Source organism: Leptodactylus fuscus, chromosome 5, assembly GCF_031893055.1.
Source record: "Leptodactylus fuscus isolate aLepFus1 chromosome 5, aLepFus1.hap2, whole genome shotgun sequence".
Classification (NCBI taxonomy): domain Eukaryota; kingdom Metazoa; phylum Chordata; class Amphibia; order Anura; family Leptodactylidae; genus Leptodactylus; species Leptodactylus fuscus.
In genome coordinates this window covers 156,916,250-156,940,936 of record NC_134269.1, presented here as the reverse complement: position 1 = coordinate 156,940,936, position 24,687 = coordinate 156,916,250, and the positions used below count along the sequence as shown (strand labels likewise).

Sequence of the window (24,687 nt, the reverse complement as noted above, 5' to 3'; positions counted from 1 at the left end):
TGCCTCACATTGCAGCCTGTCAATCTTTATATAATGGGGGAGCTGGGTTATTAACCACAGGTGAAAATATGTGCTCTGCATTATATTTTATGTCAATATAATATATTTAATGCCCAAAGATGGAGCAGTTTATGTGTTAGTCTTGATACTTATAGATTTCTTGTATAAGCAATCTTACCATTGATCAGTCAGCTACATCATAGACATGCATAACAGAAGAGACATATACATGGAGTCCTGGATTTGAATCCTGCCAAGGACACCATCTGCAAGTTTTTATATTCACCCTGTGTTTGCGTGGATTTCCTCCCATACTCCAAAGACATACTGATAGGGAAAAATGTACATTATGAGCCCTTTATGGGGCTCACAATCTACATTTAAAAAAACTAAACGTATCAAGTTCCAGTTAAATACATACTAGGAAGCCATACAGTGACACATATTTATATAAATTGAGATTATCTTTAAGTGTATGTATACTAAGGAGAACAATATAGTTGTCCGGAGTCCGTAGTCTCATATTTCATTTAATGCTTAAAGTTTCAATTATGTTTATTAATGTATGGTATTAGCATGAACGTTCCTTTTTGATTAAATGGGAACAATTGCTTCTATAAGGTAAAGGTCTGTGGATGTGAGATTAATCAGATTGAAATGACAGTGCAGACGACTTATGCCATGCTTCGTTATCACAATGATTGATTTTAGTCTCTGCTGCTGGGTGAAAAAATATCAGCTAATAACTGCAGTACCAAAGCTCCAGATGTCATTGATAGCACAAATCATTCTTTCACATTCCATATTATTTGCCTCATTTGCAAGGATGCGGACATAGAAAATGATCTGTTGGATTGTGAAATTATAGCATGAATACGACACCCATATTTAGCCACCGAGCACATTTTACCACTCAGGAGTTGAAAATTACTGTTCAAGGACTTAGATTTCTCTTTTTATAGAGCACTTCATTATAAATGGACTTTTGTGCATTTTTTCCCACTGTTTATAAATTTTAATAAAGGGTTTAATCCATCTTTTGGGTTTAGTAGTGCACATTTTAAATTACATTCTTTAGAAATGGCTTGAAGCACACCATCCTTAATCCTGTACATTCAGATTCATTTAGATGAATGGCTTGGTTTATACTTTAGGATAGGTATTATGGCCATAATATATTAAAAAAGAATTTGTCGTATGAAATTTTTAGAATTACAATGTGGTAATCTTATGCTATGTTCTTTTTCCATTTTGAATCAAAGAATATAGGACGTACAGGGTATGTTGAGTTTGATGAATGGTGCGGACAGTTTGGGCCATATATTCAGTGTTTTTCTGTCCGTGTTTTTAGCAAGACTACAAAAAGCCATGTCTAATATTGAAATGTAGACGTTTTAAAGGGAATATATATATTAAAATAAGTTTTATGAAACTTTTATTAAACAAATTTTCAGAATTTTTTTTTATTTTTTATGTCACTATCATAATTTTTTAAAAAGTTCTACACCCTGCTATTTTACACCTCTGCAGACTTTTTTGTGAAAAGCCTTAAAACTGTTGTCATTTTACCGAAAAGGGTTTGGTGATCGCATTCAGGGATGGGGGTAGAAATCTGACATAATATTTTTTGTAATACGTGGATGCACAACAAATTAATGAATGGCTAAAAATGAAACTCAACATCAAATCAGCCACATTTTTAAAGGCCTTTTTCAAAGAAGTGATGTATTTATTGGACTTTCTAAAGCAGCGGTCCATATCAATTTTTCTACCAAGCAATCAGCTCAGCGGTACAGAAACTATTGCACCTGAGGAAGGGCGTAGTCTGATGCCTGAAACGCGTTGTGTGAGTTTGCCTTTACCAATAAATTCGTGTTTACTAATCTTTGAGGGGAGCGCAGTTCCTTATTACCAGATTTATCACCGAATCTGGGTTGCTGGTCCTTCCACTTCACATTTTTCTACCAAGGACCACTTAAATGTAGGTCAGTTTTCCCATGGCCAGGCTGGGGGTGAGACTTTCGGGGCAGGGTTTTAGCAGGGGAGGGATTGGCACTATTAGGGTTACTGTAATAGTTAATAACAGTCCCCACACACAGGTAATACTATTAACTGGGGGGCTCCTATGCTATGTATTACACACAGCATAGGAGCTTCAGCAACACCTAGTAACCAAACAGAGATCCCCGATGACCGGACCAGCTTGGCACCAAGTGATAAACAGCCCAGTACCGGTCCACGGCCCTGTGGTTGGGGACCTCTTATCTAAAGGGACGATAGTGCTCAGCATAATGTACCCTTCAATGTACTGGGACTGGTTTGATATCACGTCTCCTCATGACAGACTCTCTTTAAACCTTGGTAATTTGGATTTTTAAGTATTTTGGAATTTTATGATCTTCTTGCCTAAAGCTGAAGTAAAGGACAGACCCTCACATGGTATAAATAATATTTCAGCAAAACTTGAATTATAAGATGTGCATGCATTTTCTTAACTAGTCTCTGTAGATTTTCATAAGTAGCAAACTGTGCCCATAGCCAACATTAATTAACATTGTCTACTTATGGTGGCTTCAAACTTCAGCTATCTTTCTGGAATCTGGCTGTCAATGACCGCCCCAGGCTCAAACGCAGTAGCCAGAACTCACTCCAGTTTTATGTCTGTCCTATAATGAATTTCTTCCATGATCAGAGGAAACTGTTTAGTAACAGTAGCAGTGGCCTTATTGTCAATGGTACCAGCTTTAACCAATTCTGTAAATTATATCCTTCGTTCATTACATAAAGAATAAGCTAATATTAAATAAAGATGTTAATAAAGTGATGCAGACCAGCATATACCTGTCAATGAATACTTTATCTGCAATACACTACATGACAATGATTACGAGTCTAATACATCCAATTACTATAGTAATGAAGCTGGTGTATATATTGTAAACTACTATAGTATGAAGGAAACAATTGAATAGAAGGTTAGACATAAGTGCCACTCATAGCAAGAGATGAAAGCTAAAACAAAGAGGATACAGGATTAGTGCGATGAAGCATTACATCATCATATTGTTTAAACAAAAAGTAGGGTTCAACCATTCTATACAATGAATTCAATAAAGTATTTTTCTGACCTATTGGATTGGAGTTTTTCTTTCCTATTAAATATATAGGAAAAAAAGCTTGTGAAATTTAGAAAATGCAGCTTTTCCGCAGTTCTTTTTTCCCCACAATGTGTGTACAGCATTCCAATACACTGTATTTCTGCAACATGGGGCTTCAGTCTATATTATAGTGTATAATTTACAGATGTAGCAAAGTTTAACTTGACTTTTTTTTATTCCTTACGTTGCGGCCATGGTTTTTCCCATAGTGCTTTTTTGCTGTGGCCCGCTACGTGGGGCCTTAGTCTTAGGCTAGGACCCTTCATTTGTTGAGTCAAAGCCAGGAATGGATTGAGCAAAAAGTAGAAGTATAAGTACTTTCTATATATTTTCTATTCCTTTTGTAGCCATTCTTGGCTTTGGCTCAAAAAAACACAACAAAATCTGCATGTAAGTTTTAGCCGCTGACGGTCTAAGAGTGCAAAATCCTTAAGTTACAGCCCCATGGAGCGAAAACGGAGCATTTTTTGTTGCAGATTTTGCTGTGTTTTTGTTAGCCAAAGTAAAGTGTCTTGGAAAGAAAAGAAAAAACTTAGAGGATTCCTATATCTCACATAACATAACATAACATAGCGCCTTAGACTTAAAGCACCAAGTTAAGAAGTATTATGGAGATTATTGCCATTGACATGTTACTATCCCAATGGTACAGATAGGGAGTTAACTTGTTCTATACCATGATGTAGCAAACTTTAAATGTAAGTCACATGAAATCCTAAAGAGGACATGTTAGCTCTCCTGACATGTATATTGTATAAAATAATTGCATTTCCAATCATGCAGTCCATTTATCTAATCTCATAACTTTTCAGTTGTTGTTATTATTGTTTGATAATACTGTGTACCTGTGTCAGCAATATAAATTTCAGTATAGTTGTCTGAAATATTCAATGTTTATCACCTACAAGAATGCATAATGTTTGCTTTAGCACAATTCACTTTACTCTCATATCAAATTACGCAACAATCTTAAATTCTACACTTTACATACTTGTATCAATATTATACATAATGTTGACTTGTGAACCTTCGTCTTGTGAAGAACAGTTTTCTGCAACTGATATCAAGTTTTGTGTCTTGCTAACGTCTTTATTGTAGACCTGGTGCTGGGAATAATTTAGGAAATGCTGCACTTCTAGTCCCATTAATGAAATTTACCTGAAATTTACTGGCGGTTGGAACGGAGAGGTAGAGAAGAAAAAAAAACACTGGATCAAAATAGGAACTGAAAAGAATTAGGTTCAGGAAGAAATCAGTAATGTTCCTACCACAGAAATAAGAAAGAAATGAGGTTAAGTTTTGCTAACTTGGTTGATGGCTGTTCTGCGCTGACTCATTAATCCACTGTGATATTTGCAGGAGAAATCAGCCGCACTTTAGGAAGACGCAGACAGTCAGCAGTATCTCTGTGCTGTAAAGGATCATTACTCACAACACTTATTTCAGGGTTTATTAAGTTATAGTTGGTTTGATTGTAGTTTGGTAAATGCTAAGGTTGGAGAAAAGAAAGCCTAATTCTATTTGTTACTTTCCTTTGTTATTATCACAATATCTAAAATTTTCAACCACCACAAAATCTACCATTCTATTCTAAGGCCTGGTTCACATCTGCATTCAGTATTCCATTCGGGGAGTCTGCTTGGGGACCCCCAGAACAGAATATCGAACGGATTGACAAGCGGTGAGCTTATGAAAGCACACGGAACCTATAGACTATAATGGGGTCCGTGTGTTTTCCATGCAGTCTCCGCACCGAGCATGCGCAGAGAAAAGTATATAAAGAACTACTTTTCTCTCTGCATGACTTGTGCAGACACCGCACGGAAAACACACAGACCCAATTATAGTATATGGGGTCCATGTGCTTTCATTGCTCACCGCTTGTCAATGCATTTGGTATTTCGTTTGGGGGGTTCCCAAGTGGACTACCGAACGCAGATGTGAACTGGGCCTGAGAAATAGTATAGATTAAAAACTTCTGAGATCTCCAGAAATTTTTTATGGATGTAAACCACTTTAGAATATGTTAAGACTTGACATGTAATACACATCTGTACTATATACAACACTGATACTTTACAGTATTCCCTTAAAATGTTGGGATTCATGACAACTATGAGGGAATTAGATACCATACTACTGAGAATCAAGCAAGAGGGATCTCTAAAATTAGGGTCCCATAAAAGTTGAATTTTATGGTGCGAAAACCACATAAATACCAAACTTTCAATGAAATATTTCTTCTAAAAATATATTATTTTCTTTATAGTGATTCAATTGCCAACAACTATAGCCCAGCAGCCAGAAACATCTCAACACATTCTGTCTACAAGCTCAACAATGGTAAGAGTGTTTCAAGATTGTACAATACACTTAAGATTTTCTTTGTTTGTTCTTGTTTTTATGTTTTTACCAAGTGTCTGTGTGTATAGACATCTATGTATGTTCAGTATACATGGCATGGGGTGATTTTAAGTTTAGTTTTAATCCACAGGAGAAAAGTACATTGAGGAAACACAACACTTAGAAATAAAAAGTTAAATATAGTCTAGTAAAAATGCAAAACATTTACAAAGATTTAATAGCTCCATTATTAAACACTTAATCTTCAAGTCACATTTTATTCTTTGGTTACCAATTTATGTAGTAAATGCTGCGTAGTTTAATTTTAAGTTTAGTATAATATATTTATTCATCCTGACAATACATTATATAAAGATGTTGTGAATGAGAATTATATTAGCGTACTTTTCCACTATAAATTATAACTTGTGGGGCTGCTGAACTTTTATAAGTAAGGTAATATTGTTTAACATTTCTTAAAGTTTTGTTTGTGAAATCCCCCAAAAAACAGAAAATGAAAAAAATCTATTTTTTATTTCCTTATTTTAGTTTTTTTATTCTATTTTCTGTATATGGTTATGAAGAATACAATATTGCCAGAGTTTCTCCTTTGCTCTGTAAACAACATTTAGTGACATGCAATTACAACTTCATAGTCATAGGCAGCAATAGATTAAGGTTCATTAAGGTCTATTGGAGAATTTTTAGACATTCTCTGTGCAGGGAAAGGGCAAATAATCTGCAACATCATCTATTGTGAGTAGTGGATGCAATGATCTATGGATGTGTTATCTTTTATTGTAAACAAGGTGACTGCTGCAAACCCCCCCCCGAAAAAAAAAAAAAAAGTTGGCAAGTGTTAGTCTATAATTAGGCTTAGCAGGCATGGTACAAGCTACAGGATTTTGTAAACTATAGATATAAAGTATAGACATCACTTCTGCCATGTGACATAATGCTCTATCATCCTGGAGAAAAACATTATTCATTACCACATTGCTCCTGGATAGTTAAGAGAAGTTGCTCTTAGAGAATGGTTAGATACAGTAAAAACTGACATTCTCAGAAAATGGGAAGAATATGCAAATCTGTCTTCCATGATGTAATTAGGAAGTCAGGTGCCTCAGTGTTGCAAACCAATAGAGGGTGCTCACTAGAATGTGCAAGCCTGTCTTCCCTGATGTAATTAGGAAGACAGAATCTCAGTGATATAGCTCACACCCATTCTCAGAAAATACAGGGATTGGATTCCAGAGGACTTGGGTAAAGATATTTTTCTGTGATGAAGCCCCCTTGAGACTGTATAGGACACCTGCAAGAATGATTGTCTAGACAAGAAAAGATGAAGTCTAGCATAACATTTGGGTCCATGACCAGGAAACTCACCAGATCTCAATCCCATTGGGAACCTGTGGTCATTCCTGAAAAAGCTGGTGGACAAAAAATATAGAAATGGTAATGAACTCCAAGCACTGACTAAACAAGTATGGGTTGTCATCTGTCAGGATTTGATCAAGAAGCTGATATCCAGCATGCCACGGTGAATCGCAGAAGTCTTGAATTATAATATAACACTGTGAATATTGAAGTTTTATATAAACTTGATGTATTTGCCAATCAAGTGTAGAAACTTATAAAATGCTCATCATTGTTCTTCAGTATACCATAGAAACCAAGAAAAAAAATCTAAAACACTAAAGCCGCAAACTTTGTGAAAATCAGAATATTTTCAGTCTCAAAACTTTTGGCCATAACTATACATAAACATTAATGTTCCTCAAGTGAATGATGACTATTGATTATAGGATTTGAATTTGTCCTAAGAAATTACAATTTTATATTAAATTTCATAGCTCTTTCTATATACTATTGTTTAATTTCTGAGCATGTGATAGAGAAGTTTAAAATGAACAAATATTTAAATATATATATATATATATATATATATATATATATATATATGTATTACTGTACTCTAAGTCTTTACAAAGTTAAGTATAAATACGATACATGCAAGACATGATGTGTTACTTACAGAACTAAAAGGAGATTCCCACTTTTCCAGTATAAGTGTCTGCCTCCCCCCTTTCCCATAGATTGAACTGATATAATGATTTGCTGCATTTTAGAGCATTCAGAACTGTGCAGGCAAGAAAATCCAACTGGATTGTTATGTCAGAAGCCTCCTTATCAGGAGCTACAAATTGTCAAGAAGAAGAATGCACTGCATAAAATGAGCAAGAGAAAGTAAGTATTATCAAGTTGTCATGTTTTTTTAAGATATCCTGTGAATTCAGTAAAAGATGATTCCTAAGATAGGACTTTCAAATGTCATGTACCCGATTCCGATGCCTTTTGCATGAAATGAAATTATATTGTGCATTCTTTAGTCATGAGAAATAAAGCTTGGATACAAATGAGATGTGGCTTGGATTGGACTCTTTTGAGGGAAAAGGTAGCACTCAGCAGAGATATTATACAGAGACGTTACCCAATATAAAACCCTTTTATAGCAATGTTTTGTCACTATTGATTTAACAAGGATGTCCTCTTGAGTAATACGTGTGATACAATGTGCTATTATGTCTAATCTATAGTTTTCTGTTTTTGTTGTTATATAAAGAATGACAGCATTTCAATGAATTTAACACAGATCGTGTAATAGTCTGGCAATAAATATTTGATAATTACTTGTAAGCTGTTATACTTTGGGTCCATTCTGTGGGCACAAGGCAATTACGTCTTACATATATCTTTATAACATTTCTATTTTTAGATCAATTAATATAGAATAAAGAATGTGAACTTCAGTTGTATATAGTTTCATTCACTGGTTTGGCCAACATCTATCCCCTCACCTCAACTTAAAGGGGTTGTGCCATTAATGCCACATATTCCCTGAGTGACAAATCACTTGGGGTCTGACTACCGGGACCCCCTGTAATGAGGAGAATGGTGGACTTAAAGTCCCCCATGCCTCCTTCTTGCTAGTGCACTTACTAAAGTACTGCTGGCGCTGCTGGATATTGCAGTCCTGGAAACCCCATAGTAGTGAATGGTGTGCCGGTCACACAATCACACTGGTGCTCCTGTGAATAAGGGATAAGTGTCCATAATGACACAACCTCTTTAACATAAAACATACAGGAAACCGTATAAACAGGCATACTTGATTAAGTCAGTGACTTATCTACCAGCATAAGAACCAGGAGGCGCCATTATATTGTTGGCAGTTTCTTCCAGTTTCAGCAGGATATACCAACAGTAATAAATTGAGTATAGACAGTTTTAGATAGCAATAAATAATATACTTAACCCATTACTAACTACTATAGCCTCCTTTTATGGTGTTGATCAGGACAGGGAACAAAAGCATGGGTGGGGGATAGGACACTGGAGGACAGTGTATGGTTATATGAACCAGAATGCAACAGACAATGCTTTATCCCATTATATAGTTGCAAATACTCCTATTTTGCACTACATATCGACAGCTTTTCTAATCAGTATGCGCACTGTTCAATACAGGATAAGTCAATAACTCCTTCAACATTGAAATTAAAGCTATTGAATTACACAGCATGTTATGTTATATGAAGACTGCAAAGGATGCTTACTCTTATACAGCATATTAATATAGCTTCTAACTATGTATAGAATACACAATGTACTGGTTCTTGTACTGTAGTTCACTCACATAATATTATAAGTGAACTATTTATTGCAGCAAACATATTCACTTCTTAAAGAGGTTAGCCACTTTCAGACCAATATTGACAAACAAATGTATAATACGAAGTTATACAATTTTCCAATATACTTTCTGTATCAATTCCTTGCGGTTTTCTAGATCTCTGCTTGCTGTCATTCATTCTGCTACTTCTAGTGGATAAAAGTCTGACCATGGTCATGTGATTTACGGTCCATGGTCATGTGATTTACGGTCCATGGTCATGTGATGAGTACACAGGTGCCGCTCGTTATAGTGACAGCGCAGTAATCAGACACCTGCCTGATAATCAGCTGTGCACCTGTGTGCTCATCACATGACCATGGACCGCAAATCACATGACCATGGTCAGAGTTTTATCCTCTAGAACTAACAGAATGAGTGACAGCAAGCAGAGATCTAGAACACCATGAGGAATTGATACAGAAAGTATATTGGAAAATTGTACATCTTTTTATTGTACATTTGTTTGTCAATATTGGTCTGAAGGTGGCCAACCCCTTTAACTATGTTTATTACACATATTTAGATGCTAAGGCCTGGTTCACATCTGCGTTTGCTATTTCATTATATGAGTCCACATAGGGACCCCCGAACGGAATACCGAACGCACTGACAATCGATGAGCTTATGAAAGCACACGGACCCCACAGACTACAATGGGGTCTGTGTGTTTTCCGCGTGGTGTCCGCACGAGTCATGTGAAGAGAAAAGCAGTTCATGAAGTATTTTTCTCTCTTCATGTTCCGTGCAGACACCGCGAGGAAAACACACGGATCCCATTATAGTCTATGGGGTCCGTGTCCTTTCATAAGCTCACTGCTTGTTAATGCGTTCGGTATTCTGTTCAGGGGGGTCCCTCAGTGGACTCCCCGAAACAGAATACTGAACACAGATGTGAACCAGACCTGAGTTAGAACTTTCTCCAGGAACATAGATGGAGCATAGCTGGTGGGACATTTAGCCTTGGTGTTTTGGTCAGGGTATTCAGATACAGGACTAGGTCAGTAAATAGAATCTTTGTGTCAGGTGAAAGAAAGTATTACTATCATTTCTAGGAGTTGTCATACCATTCTTAGAGGTGGGGTGGAATCTTTGTGACTCGCAATGATCATGAAAATGAAGGAACCCAGATCTCACCAGTATTTCATCTGCATTGAGGTGTTCCCAGCCATTCACTGTGCAGGGAGGAACAATACAACTCCATGCAAGTGAGCTATCAGTACATCCCCTACATTGTAAGTATTTATTGTGGTCTCAAAAGTAGGACTCTTTTTAATGAGGAAACAATGGCATATTCTGGAACCTTGTCTTCTTATAAAGGAAAAGTCTTTAAACTCTTGTTTCCATCTTCCTGTCACCTTGGCACAAGCAGATGTTTATAGGTCTCAGAGTAGATTTAGTTGTTTCCGTAACATGGGACATATTTTATTCTTTTAAACTTGATAAGGGGGATACTATAATCAAATTAAAGGTTATTTACCAGTATTTCAGGCACTATATCTTCTATATGCTTACATTATAAAGGGAAAATGGTGTCATGCCCACTTTAAATGGACTGAGTGACTTCAGGCTATATTGCAGTGTATTATGCAGCAATACTCCAGGGTATTAGAAAAGTCTAATTTATCATACATTTAAGTCAGTTATGTTAATATACCAGTTAGATGTCCATATGAAATAGCTGAGCAGGGGAAGGGGAAGGAGGAGGGATAGGAATAAATTGTACTTTTCAAAATAGACTTCACTATATATATATATATATATATATATATATATATATTTTAAAATTATTATTTTATTAAACGGGATTAACACAATATTAGTAAAAGTATATTAATCTACCTCCCTGCCATGTAAATGTACTGGACTTCTGAATGGCTTTTGATCTTTTTATATGCTTGGTTCATGCCTCTATATTCCTAATATGTCTTGCTTTACATTATTACGTTTTTTACTATTATTCTTAGATACTTCATCCCACATTAAGGTAGATTTTATTCTGTGCGCCAGATAATAGGACGAAGCTCATCAATAATAGATGCAGTTAATGACTAGGGCAATATTTGCAGACACAAATAATTGCAAGCTGAGGAGTAGTAAAGCGGATTGCTGTACATAGATGTTAAAATTTCAAAGTCGTCTGAGGAAAAATCATAAATTAAACTCCTAAATCTTCCCAGTCTTTAGCAGAGTCATGCACTAGTTCAGTACCGTATGTGCGATACTAAATAGAAAGTTGGAAAAAGTTTATTGATACTCCCTAGTCTTGAAGTCCAGATCTTACCGAGCAGACATCTTAGTAACCAACAATGTGTACAAATCACATTCATCGCCTTGCTTTGATTAAAAGTAGAAAATGACAGAAGTGTAAAATGGAAATAAGGACGAGGAACAATATTCCACTGTCAGTCAATGTGTTTTCTGGGTGTCTTCCTAGTACAGACACAACAATTTACTTCTGCTGAAATAAACACATTTAATATGGCCAATATTTCTATGTCAGGACAGCAGATTGTCAGGAATGTTATATGAAAGTGCAATTTCCTATTGACAAAGATTGTTTAAAAACGCTGAGACACAGTTATGAAGAATAGAGAAAAATGCATTTCTTTCAAGTTTCTATGAAACCTAAACTAATAGGACAAGATCCAAAAGTAAAGTAATATTTATTGAAAACAAAATGTAAAATTGGAGATCAAGAGATAAAGGGATAAATAAATAGCTGATAAATTGCCACTGGCCATCCCGCTGTCAGTATAGTAACAGTGTAGTGGATGGGATTTTTAAAAAGATAGTGGAAGAGCAAACCCTGGAAATTGCAACTGAAGTTTGTGACAAAATTCATCATCAGATTAGGGTCACACTAGTGCTCAGTCTCTGCTTGGGGATTCTGTTCCTCATTCCACTTTATAAATGCGGAAAGAAACGTTCTGCAAGTAGTACTTCTTGTTAGGACTGTGTGGCTAGTGTGGCCAAGAGAGCAGGGTCGCAGCCTGTTCAGCTGTCACTGCTCAGTCCAGCATAGCAGGGGTTAATTCCCTTGCAGCCCATAGGCGTGGTTCCTAAATTACAGGAGTGTCAGCCTATGATCAACTGGCTTGAGCACCCAGGCTGGCTGTTCAGGCCCACCTTCCCTCCATTTAAGGAGGCAGGTTTGGGCAGCTCGGTGCTCCAGTCTCAAATTCCATACGGTGCACATCTGTGCAAGACTTTAGTTTTGGCAGCAAGCTGCTTAGTTAGGTAGGTAGTGAGAACCTCCACCCTTTGGTTAAAATTGTGGAATCTTCCCTTTAGACAGTATTGTGGGAATCTCCTACCTTAGGCAGGCTGCTACCTGTGGTGCTGAAACTGCAGGTAGCTATAGTGGGTGTGGCCCAGAAAGCTACTGTGAGCACTTGGTCATAGTTTGTTTAAATTTGTCTTGCAGTGGAGTAACTGCAAGACTTTTGTATTCATGTGAAGCTGCTCTGTCCTGCAGAGATCTTATCTTTAAGTTACTGTGTTTACCCAGATGGCGCTGTAGCCTGGCATTGACTTAAACTGTCAGACCTTGTTCACACCAGGGTGCTCTCTGGTTCGGAGCCCAGTTGGGCTCCGCAGGATATTATTATTATTTAGGTTTTTTTTTAAAGTATCCTGCCAGTCGTAACACTTCTCTCTCCACATTTTTCCACCCATTTTGGGTGGAAACCCGGCCAACCCCTTTATAGTCCTATGAAGTCCCTGAGTTTCCAAGGGTAACCACTTTTTTGAGTGGATTTGGTTTCCATTTGGGGGAATCGCCAAGTGGACCCCCTGAACAGAAAACCGAATGCTCATGTGAACCTAACGTCACCTGAATGTGAAAACAGAGTGATAACCAAATTTTATTATGATTAATTAAAAGTTAAATGAGTGATCAGAAACTACATTGCATATGGGTGGATGGGACATATAGTGTATTTATTAGGCAGTCATTCGCTTCACTGTTTTTAGATGCAATTATTATGGCTGTATTACACATCAATGCAATATGTGCCTTGAAAATCTATTCTATAGACTCAGCTCCAAAGATTCCTATGAACTACAGCTCCGACTCTTCTAACAGCCTACGTACGGTTCTTGACTTGTAATGCACTTGACATCCCTGTGTGAATTCGCTTGGTTTGCTATTTTTTAGATAGATATTCCCAAATGCTCTGTGCTGTAGTGTTGCACTATTGTTCCACTATTGTTTATAGGCTGCTGTAATAATTGTGTATAACAAGTAGCTTAACAGGTGTGTGGTGTAAAGTGTACCCATAAGTACACTTAGGCTATTATGTCTTATTTCAATAAAAAGTACACATTCTAATTTACCAACTTGCTAATTTATGTAAAAATAGCATTTGGCACTTCTGCTGCAAATTACCCATGTGTGTGTCTCCTAAGGCAGATTGCATTTGAAAACTGAAAAGCAATTCTCCGTTGTGGCTTGTACCATCAGATTTGGCATAGTATAAAATAAATAGGCATATTTTGTTTATCTTTGTATCTCATAAACATGCATAATTTTATACGCCCCCTTATGCAGCTCAGTACCTCAGTATTTTTAGTCTCTGGTGGATAGTCACACACGGATAATAAAACCAGTCTTCCTCAAATAATGTTGTCTAAATAGGGAGATATGTAACAATAACTGTTTCTGAATAAATGGAAATTCTTATATGAGGAATATTACACACAATGACTTACAGATCATTAATTTCCAAAAGATAGTTCCACCAGGAATATCATTTTTTTTCTGTTTTTTTTTTTTTTTACTAATTATAAAATAAAAGTGTTATGAAGTGTTTCCTATCTATTCCGACTCCATACGTTACTATAGGAATCTAGGATATTATATGGAATGTTAAATTGAGACATTATAACTATTACGGTATATAGTAAGTTTAGTATATTACACTTAGAGTCAAGCCCCACATTACAAAAATGCTGCGTTTTACATTACCTGCAAAGTGAATGGGATTTTGACTAATCCTATCCATACATTGGGAAAAAAAAATCAGCTTTGGAAAAGCTGTGTATTCATGCGCAGCATGTCAATTATACTGGCGTTTTCCATATAGGTAAAATAGTGGCTGAACATGTGATGCGTCGCCGACATTTTTTCACACAGTGTTTTTTTAATGTGTTTCACCACGAGGTCATTAGCCTTATAGTGTATATGTTAGAACAATATAGATAAGAAAAGTATTTTGTAGAAGTACGTAGTATTGTGAAGAAACAACAAAAACTAAATGGTGGATCAGTATTTATGATATCTGCACTAATAGTAGTTGATATTATTGCGCTGGCCCATCAGTATATCATTGGAACTTTTGATGGGAACATGCTCTGTTGCTATACTGAACCTCAAGGGTCCAGCAGAAAAAAATCCTATTTTGATCTGTGCATAAACTGAACTAAAGCCTTATTCACATGACATGAAGTGAATAACAGTCATGTGATTTGAGAGTCAATGGGTGCATTCACATGTCCAATTTCTGTTCTATTTCTGTCCAATTTTGTAGCCCTGATTCCGCAGCTCCTAGTCATTGAATAAAAGGGGCCACAGAAGCATGGCCGGTGCATGGGCAGCACACAGGTGACATCCATGTGTCCCCTGTGCACCATCTATACAATTCATTCACGGCAACCAGTTAGCACACAGTCGTGTGCAACCCAGCTTTAGTCAGTGAAAACTGAATCGTCATGTGGACAAAAAATGAATCACAAAAAATCCCTCAATACTCCCAATACTGGAGCTTTGAGATAGTAAAGATTAGGGTCCGTTCAATATATTATAATGGAGACTAAGGTAAGAACAAGTTCCAGAATTATGGCAAAAGTTACACCTTCCTGCATCAAAACAGTTTACATAAATGTATTACTGATTTGTGCAAAAAAATACAGAGTCTTACGCCTTGATAGATGTTTTTCAAAAGCATCTATAAAAGGGATTGAATTTCGATCGAGTGTATGCGCCAAATTTATTACCGACTTGAACTAGTTTTCTGGTACAAAGTAATGGTCTAAAGTGAAGAATTGCTGTAATAAGAAGAAAATGTGCTAAATCTTCACAGATGGTTTGTCATTGTAATGAATTTAGCACATCATGTAACTGTGGGGTCTATGTTTACACTTTGGATAACATTAGTAAGTTGGTGGCCATAATTTTCTGTGTGTCCTGTTGAGAACTAATTGCCCATCATACATTGACTGAGCTATTGTAGACACATCTAAATGGCCTGTGAAGAGTAAATAATTGAAGGCTCTGGAGGACATTTCTCACTCCAGGGACCACAAATGATTCCTCTTCAGTCCAAGATGTGTATATAACTACTTATGCAGTGCTTCCTTTATACTGTATATTTGTGTACATGCAGTAGTTTCCGAAGCCATTTGTCCAAACTCACTCCAAAGTTATCATTCTTCTGTCAACCATCAATAAACATGAACAATAGCTGAAAATACTTAAATTCATGGAAAACTTAAGTACATGTATACTTTTTTATTTTTTATTTATTGAGCTAAGCTGGTGTGTTGGTTATATATGGTGGAAGTATGACTGGATCAGTAGTATTCTTGAGTATACAACTAAACCTCATTAAGTGTCCTTGATAATGAAGGGAGAAAAAATAGATGTATTCCATCTATAACTAAAAAAATTAGAACTCCTCAACGTGTTTTAAGCCTATCCTAAAAACAGGTTATCAATGGTAAAGAGCTGGATAACCCATGTAGGTGTTAGAAGAAAATGGTTGTACAACCGAAACTGGCACTATGTAGAGGTTAGAATAGGCTAATAATATTGTGAATATTATAGTTTTATTAAAGTCAGTGTATTCTGTATGGTCATGGTGAGCCCACATTGTAGGAGATCAGAAACCACATGCAGCCCGTAAGCCACTGGTTAGAGACCACTTATTTACAATAGCGATAATACTTTAGCGATGGGTTGGTCAATGTTTTAAGACATTTTTATATATATTTTTAACTTTAATAAGAGAGTACTTGTGACATTTAAGTTTTATTCCTTGTGTTCTCAAGATGAATAATTCTCTGTTTATTCCTTTTGATAAATATATTAAATATTAATTTAGGATTAATTGTCATTGTTTTCTTCAAGCTCCTAGCCCATGGTTCCGAGTATGGATTAATCTTGCCTGAATCTTTATACTTAGTAGTTGTCCTAGTTTATCTTTCTTGTTATTTGCATTTGTTTGACTTTACAAAAATTCCAAAGTTGTTAATTATCTAAAAGAATCCACTTATCGTGAATGACATTGATTAAAAGTAAAGAATTTACATAACAGAAAACTCTGGAAACAAACTGAAAATTCAGATTTTGTACAATATTTAGATACTGTATTCACTCTAAGACATATACTGAGCTGAACAGTCAATCCTGTGATCCACTGCTTCTTATTGCAGGCCTCTGAGAAAGTTCCCTCTTGCTAAGGCCATACTTACCCAGCTAAAAATTCAACGAAAAAGAAGTACAGCAAAAACATTAGCATTTTTTTCACTGCTTTTCCCCGTGCTTCTAATTTTCACCCTCATTTATGCTGGTAAAATGAACATGATGTTAAAAAAAAAAAAAATGTTTCTCCACAGTAATTTTTTCTGTAATGTCTGGATGACATTAAACACAATCTCATTTACTTTTCTGAAAATGTAAAACAGAACTTTTTCCTGCAGAAGCCGAAAACACTGTTTTCACAATGTGTGGCCATATTCTCAGTTAATTTCTAATGGGTGGTTGCCATAAACCACCCAGGAATCTGCACAGTAAACAGTTTTCGATTCTCTTGTGGTTGACATAGGTCACAAAGGAATCTGTACTGGAAACTGAAATCACAAGTGTGCATAAAGTAATAAAGTGTACTGTATACGGAGTTTTGTGTCTACTATTTGCAGCTAATAACTCTTTGCCCAAAACCTTATGTGTTACTGTTAGTCATCAATGATTGTTGATGGAAACATTTTTGACTTGGGAAATGTCCTCATACGTCATCTGCCTTATGTGACCACCTAAAGCTCTTTGCATATTCTTCCAGGATCTTCTGAGCTTGTACAATAACCCTAGTGAGATAGCAGCCATGAATGGATGTATTGGGGATTAAAGAATTGACTGGACAGTACAGACATATTACAAAGTAATCAAGCGGTTGGATAGTTAACAAGCAAAAAATAAATAAATAAGGCAGTCAGCAGAGAGGGGTCAGAGTATAGATAATAAGGTGATGCTGTTGTCTATAAGCAGCCATAAATAATGACTCCTTAATAGTGAAGTTATGATCATAGACATTTCCACGACCAACGGACAATAATGAACTAATGTCCTCAGTCCTAGCTGACAGTATTGGGATTCTTGTGGTCTAGTTAGTATGTTTTTCCATCTCTGCTTTGTCATATAGAACTAACAGATACAATAGTGTTTAATATCTGGGGAGCACTGGAGTGTTTCAAGGCTTATCAGAATAGTGCATTTAAATATAAAATCAATATTTGCTTTCCAGTGAAGGTTGTCTTATAAGAAAGGCTCTGGAAACGCGGGTAGTACATCACAGCAACAGCACTGTCAGCTCTTATACTGACTGTCTTCTGTCAGCTGTTAAAAGAATTTAAACACAATTTAACTTAAATTACAGTTTTCATATGTACCGTATTTTTAGGACTATAAGACGCACTGGACTACAAGACGCACCTAGGTTTTAGAGGAGGAAAATAGGGAAAAAAATTTTTGAAGCAAAAACTGGTAAAATATTTAATATATGGGAGTTGTAGTTTTGCAACAGCTGCAAGGCCACATTGACAGGTGACCCTGCAGCTGTACGGGGACGCATAGAGTGTTTTTTTTTGCGGGGCCAGAAGTACTTTTTAGTTATACCATTTTGGGGAATATCTATTGCTTAGATCACCTTTTATTGAAAAAAAAAACCCGGTGGTTTATGATATATGATTTTCTACTTTTATATATATTCTAGGGACAGGAGGTGATTTAGAACTTTTATTTATTTCATATTTTTATTATATATTTTTAAAGCTTTTTTTTAACTATTTTATCCCCCCCCCCCCCCCCCCAGTTGTATTGCCGTCTATGGGACATTCTGTGTATTAGTATTACGGCTGGTCATAGACCCAGCCGCAATACTAATATATAGCCGTGACAGGCCTGGGAGCCTCAGTAGGCTCCCGGCTGTCACCCGAACAGGTCGGCTCCTGCGATATCGCCGCGCAGGAGCCGGCCTGCAACTTTACAGGTACGGGGCCGGTGGGGACCGGCCCCGGGGGAGAAGAGGCCGCTGATACAGACTGCAGACCCGGCATCCGCTGTACTAGAGAGGCGGATGCCGGGGAGGGATAGACGCCGGGGCCTGAGACATCGCTGCGCTCCTCTGCCCTGCATGAAGCCAGCGGCGGGGGGACAGAGGAGCGGAATAGCAGCATCACTCCTCCCGCTGCTGGCTTCATGCAGGGCAGAGGATCGCAGTGATGTCGCAGGCCCCGGCACCTGTAATGGCGTCTATCACTTGCCGGCTTCCGCCTCTCTATTACAGCGGATGCCAGGCGCCACATTCGGCCTATAAGACGCACCCTTCTTTTCCCCCCAAATTTGGGGGAAAAAAAGTGTGTCTTATAGTCCGAAAAATACGGTATTTTATTCTTCTTAGCTTTTGATTATATAATTCACTAATATTATAATAATAATTTACTAAATGACCCTTTATTTAACATTAAAAGTTTATTGAATTTTTTTTTAAATAAATTGGAAGACAAGAACAACAGATAAATGAAAATCAATATCGGGGATACATAAGGAGAGGGGGTGTGGGGTAATCAAACGGAAGGGGAAGGAGAAACAAGTAATGACACGTAGGGAGGCAAAAGGAAAATATGGGGTACAGAGGAAAATAAAAGCTCTGATGCAGCAGAGCTGCACAGTTAAATCCAAACAATGGTCATAATCAATGCATACTAATATAGTTGCCCAGATTCTTGGTTTTTTATAGTTCTGCAGGGACCACAAGTCTGGAAGTTTGTTCTTCTTTCCTGATACTCCAATTCTTCATCGCATGATTGACCTCACTCTACTCTGATGCTTGTCCTTTGGGTACACCAGGGTCCGTTACATGGTAAAGAGTTGGAACATCAGCAAAGGAGCTGGACTAGAAGTCTGCCGATTCCTCAGCGCTATGAAAAGCTTGAGGTGATGGATCTGACGTGTATATTAGTAAAAATGTGCTTAAGCATTGCAAAGAGTACACTGCTGAAAGCTTTTATCCCCACATTGCCCTTCAATGTCTGTGTCATGTGATTACATTGCAGAAAAAAGTAAACTAATACAAATGTTATATCACAAATTGTGTGTATATTAAAAGTCCCAACAGACTATTAACTACTATTTTAAACTTCTTTGCACTGTTTTTGCACTAAATAATGGGTAGGTTGATGTGCAGTGTCACCCCACCCATTCCTCTTGTGTTTTCTGTCTGTTACCCCCAAAAACGCATTGCATGCTTTCTAATTGTCTTTGACTCCCCCCTCTTCATATCACTACCAGTTAGTTTTCTTCCCCGCCTCCAGTGAGTTTACAAGTTGGTAAGTTTCTTGACATAGATAAATGTTGTATGGGGCCGGAGCAGTGAATAGAAATAGTACTTGGTCATCCCAATTACCTTCACAAATAAAACTCCACATTTATTTCACTTTCTCAATACTGTGTAATACTGTAATACTGTAAATAACATTACATTCTTAGAGGCGAACCCTTATTTCTTCTCAGCTTTACTGTACAGCACATTGTTGTGATACCGAACAGACTTTGGTCCTTCTTTGACATGGAAAAATGCTATTTATAACCATGAAAAGATTGACATTCTCATATTTTCAGGTCCTGCATTATAGTACAGTATGTTTCCAGAATGAATGAATCAGCTAAACAACATAATATCTATAAAAGCTTTGTGGGCTTTTTCATGGGCAGAATGGACGTAGGCAAGAACATTAGTTCCCAGTCATTGCCCCATATAAACATGTCAACGATCACTCAACAAACAAGCAAATACTCATTTTTCGTCTCAACTCATCTTTTATGCCAGCATAAAATGATCATTTGTCAGCAGCACATAGCCCATGTAAACAGGGGTATACAGCTGACAATATGAATCTGTAGAGATGAGCAATTGTATTACAGATTGTTTGTCCTCATACTCATAATCACTACTCCATCTCAATGTAGTAAAGGAATGCCGATGGCTGATAATGGCTTGTCTATCAGTGCTCATTACTGGGCAGGAGAACTGCCTTAGTTAAAGGAGACTAACTGTGGCCATATTCATGGTATGTTTTTTTATAAAGTAGAATTGCTGGTAATTCTAGCCATTTTTCAAATACAACACTTTTCTGTGTAGCAAGGGTTAAACAACTGTAAAACAAATGGGTCTCCCTATTACGGAGAACAATTTCTTTCCTTTATTTTGCAGCACCTCGAGCGACAGCTATAGACTATTTGATGAACAGTGGTACGTGCTTCTTGTTAGAAACTGAGCTCATTTTTTTGCTTCTTAATGATAGTCATCCTGTCAATGTTTCCTTCTCTCGCATAACCACAGCAAGACAGATTTGTAACATAGCTGTTATCTCTAGACTGGTCCATTCTTCAAGCAAACAACTGTTACCTTCATATCATCAACTTCATTTGCTGGCAGCCCTCAAGAGGGCAAAACAATAATTAGTACTTGGCAAATAGTTGTCAAACCATCACCATGTAAACTTGCTCATGCTATCTGCTTATCAGATTGCAGAGGTTTACATTGCTATATTGTTACATATTTCAAATTAGATGTACTTTTTGTACCTTGGAAGCTCGGGAACAGCAGTTGCTATATTTATTAACACTTTCCTGCTCATGTTTTAATATTCATTCATTCATGCTAACTTTCATTGGCATAAGGTTATTTCAACTTATTAAAGAACCAAGTGCGACAGTGAGCTACAATAAATCCTGAAGTCATATGGAATCACTGGGGCAGATGCATTATGTCTTGTACACCAGTTTTCTCGCATACAAGGCATAACAAAGATGTTACTTGTCTTGCACATACAGAATTTTGTGCAAACATTACAACATGTTCATAATGTGCGTAGTGTAGGACAGGTACGTGGGCATATTTTTTTTTCTCATATCAGCATGCAAATGGTTTCCAACTGGCTCACAAACATCTGTCTTAAGAAATCAACCTCATTGATTGTAATTGGTTTATTAGGACCGGAGCTTTGCTTGTGTTGGTGTAGGATGAATTAGAATTATTAAGAGGTTTGGGCACATCACTAGGAGGTCTCGTACCAATTGGTATAAGTTATATTAAATTTATCACTCGATGCATCCCCGTCCTGGCCCACCTATATCCTTGCCTTAGTCTGCTCACTTTTTTTGAAAAATGACAAGTATGCGCAATCACCTTTCAAGTAAAGGAGTGCCCTTTGCCTAACAAGCTGGCAACATTTTACCTTAAACTACATGTGAAAAGTGCACAGAAGCACCTAATTTTGGTGCATTTTACACCAAAGTCTAGGCATAACCATAAATTTATCTTTGTATTTAAATGTAAAGCTAAACTTTGTTCCTGTTCAAATCCTCGGTTTATTAGCAATGCTCATGATGTTTCTCCTGAAAGTTTTCCAGTATGGTTACAATGAAGTTAACGCATCATTTCTTAAAAACACATCGTATGATACCATAGGGAATGCATAAAACTGAACTCAAGTGTGAATTCATAGAAACAAATCCAATGGCATCTTTCTGCTGCGATGCTCTTTGGATTAGAAGACTGTTCACATAGTTTGAGAGTATTGTTTGTCACCTTTCAAAAAGAAGTGATCAATAAGCAACAGCAATTGTTATTGATCATAAGTGTCTACATGTGAGAAAGGTTGGGAATAATCTTCCACTGTTAATGAAGTTGACAGACTTTAATGATTTCAATCTTCCAATTTCACATTCTGCCGAGAATAATTTTGTTTCTTATCTTTGGAGGCAAAATGACATCGTATACAGGGAACACTGCTCTGTAAGCCTAGTAAAAAAAATTCTGTAAAAAATTTAAACATTCATAGGAGGGTCTTTTAGCACATTCCTTTTAAATAAATTTATCAAAACTCGAAAATTAAACAATTATTTTTAAAATTAATTTTCTCTTATATTAACCTTAAGTAATCTTATTTTCATGTGACAACTATTAATGACCTTTATTTCACACTTTGCACTATAGTAACACGGCTGTGTTGGTAGTATAAACTAACTTGCAAAAATTTGGAGACACTAGGAAATGTTGTTTATTTTTTATATTACTCTTGTAGGTGCAGTATCTACATTTAAATATATATGAATCCTCCATCTACACTTCGAAATATAACCTTAACATATACTTTACTTTCGGAATTGTAGTTGTCAATTTTTGAAGACATTTCAGTGAAATGGCTCCCAAAGCTCTTTAACTGTGACTGTTTTGTAGATCTTTTCTCTAACACTGCAGTGAAGCTGAACCATTAGGCAATCACTGTCGGCATAAGATAGTCCATGGAAAGACTATGACAGATACTATCTTATGAAAAACTGAGTAGCCTTCTGCTGGTTCATTATTTCTTGTATTTTGCATATATCTCAAATATAAAAGCTTTATACTATTAAATTTTCTACTAAAATACTAATATATTCTATTAAAATATTGAAAAATGACTTTCAAATAGTTCTGAATGTAGCATGTAGCATATAAAATAAGTTTGGTGGTTCACATAAACCCTTTAAGGCTTAAAGCCCCACATTGCAGAAAATCTGCAGATTTTGTTGCAGTATTTTGAGCTAAGGTCAAGAGTAGATTTAATAGAAGGGAGAATTATAAGTTCTGCTTTATGTTTCCCATTCCTTTTGAAGCCACTCTTGACTTTGGTTAAAAAAAAATGCAGTAAAATCTGCAACATAAAAAAAGGTTTGATTCCGCAAAGTGGGGATTTAGCCTAAAATTGTATATTCTAACTTATAGAACCCATTATACTGGAGTTTTTACTTTATATCAAAATTATAGCTTGACATATATGCATTTATGAGACAATGAGCAATGTCTATTTCTTCCCTTTTATAGATATGAAAATTATAATGGGGGATCTACACTAGAATCTGTGTAGGTAGAGGGTACCGAGTTAGATAGCCGTGTTTCGCTGGGAGGTGATTCTGCTATGTAGAAGAGTGGAGTGGAGTAATATATAGCTGCTGGGGCCCTAAATATCCACAAGAGACCAAGAATTGACAGGATCCGGACCACTGAAGAGGCACCGTGCTTACTCTCAGACACGCAGCAGAGGAATACCTTCCAGAGGTCCAGAAGCCCATCTGGAAAGGAACTCTGTCTGTATCCCACTTGAAAAAGGGGTACAACCCCGAACCTTTGACAGCGTTGTGTGTGCATTTATCGATTACAATAAAGCAACATTTTACTGAATACTTTGGGAGTAGAGATGAGCGAACACTAAAGTGTCCGAGGTTCGAAATCCGATTTGAACAGCCGTGCACTGTTCGACTGTTCGAACGGATTTCCAATCCCATTATAGTCTATGGGGGAAATGCTCGTTTCAGGGGTAGGCAACATTTGATAAAATCATACTTACCAAGTCCACGAGTGACGGTCAGGCTGGATTCTGCTTGAAGTCTTCTCCCGGCGCAGGGTCCCCACGTCCTCTTCCGGGTGGAATTCACTCTGCCTAGGCATCCGGCCTAGGCAGAGCCGACTGCGCATGCGCGTCTATGCACGTGCATGCCCGCGCATGTGCAGTCGGCTCTGCCTAGGCCGGATGCCTAGGCAGAGTGAATTCCACCTGGAAGAAGACGCGGGGACGCAGCGCGGAGAAGACTTCGGAAAGGTAAGAGAAGAACCAGCGTTGATTGGCAGAATGTATAGCATTCTGCCAATCAACGCTGGTTCTGCATCGAACCTTAAACTTCAAACAGCTAGTAGTGTTCGATCGAGTACGAGTATTTCAAATACCGTAGTATTCGATCGAACACCTACTCGATCGAACACTACTCGCTCATCTCTATTTGGGAGTAAGCACGGTGCTTCTTCAGTGGTCCGAATCCTTACACCAGAATCTGGGCACTCATGCCTTACTTCATTGCCCATTTTTTAATGAGAGCCATACCATACAAGTACCAGAAGCATGGTCAACAAAGAAAAGAATTTTTGTATGTTAGAGTAACCTTATAGTTAGCTTGCTTGAGCTCAACAGTAGTGACTCCATTTTGGATCATATGTTACCTCTATATGAACTTTTGTACTCTCAGTAGATGAGCAAAATAAGTTGTTGTTCCATAACCTAAGACACATATCTTTTCTTAGACGTTTATCACATTTATACAGAATCAGAGGATGTGTGTTAGGGGTGACTGGGAAG

General features: G+C 37.1%; 1 protein-coding gene across 1 annotated transcript in view; it reads left to right on the top strand.

Moving 5' to 3' along the window:
* The window catches only part of LOC142203618 (dynein axonemal heavy chain 3-like), a 927,911-nt gene that overhangs the window by 43,931 nt on the left and 859,293 nt on the right, over positions 1-24,687 (top strand). Inside the window, exons 3-4 of the mRNA XM_075274510.1 lie at positions 5,428-5,507; positions 7,631-7,748. Coding sequence (XP_075130611.1) covers positions 5,428-5,507; positions 7,631-7,748 — 198 coding nt within the window. The remainder of the gene's footprint in view (positions 1-5,427; positions 5,508-7,630; positions 7,749-24,687) is intronic.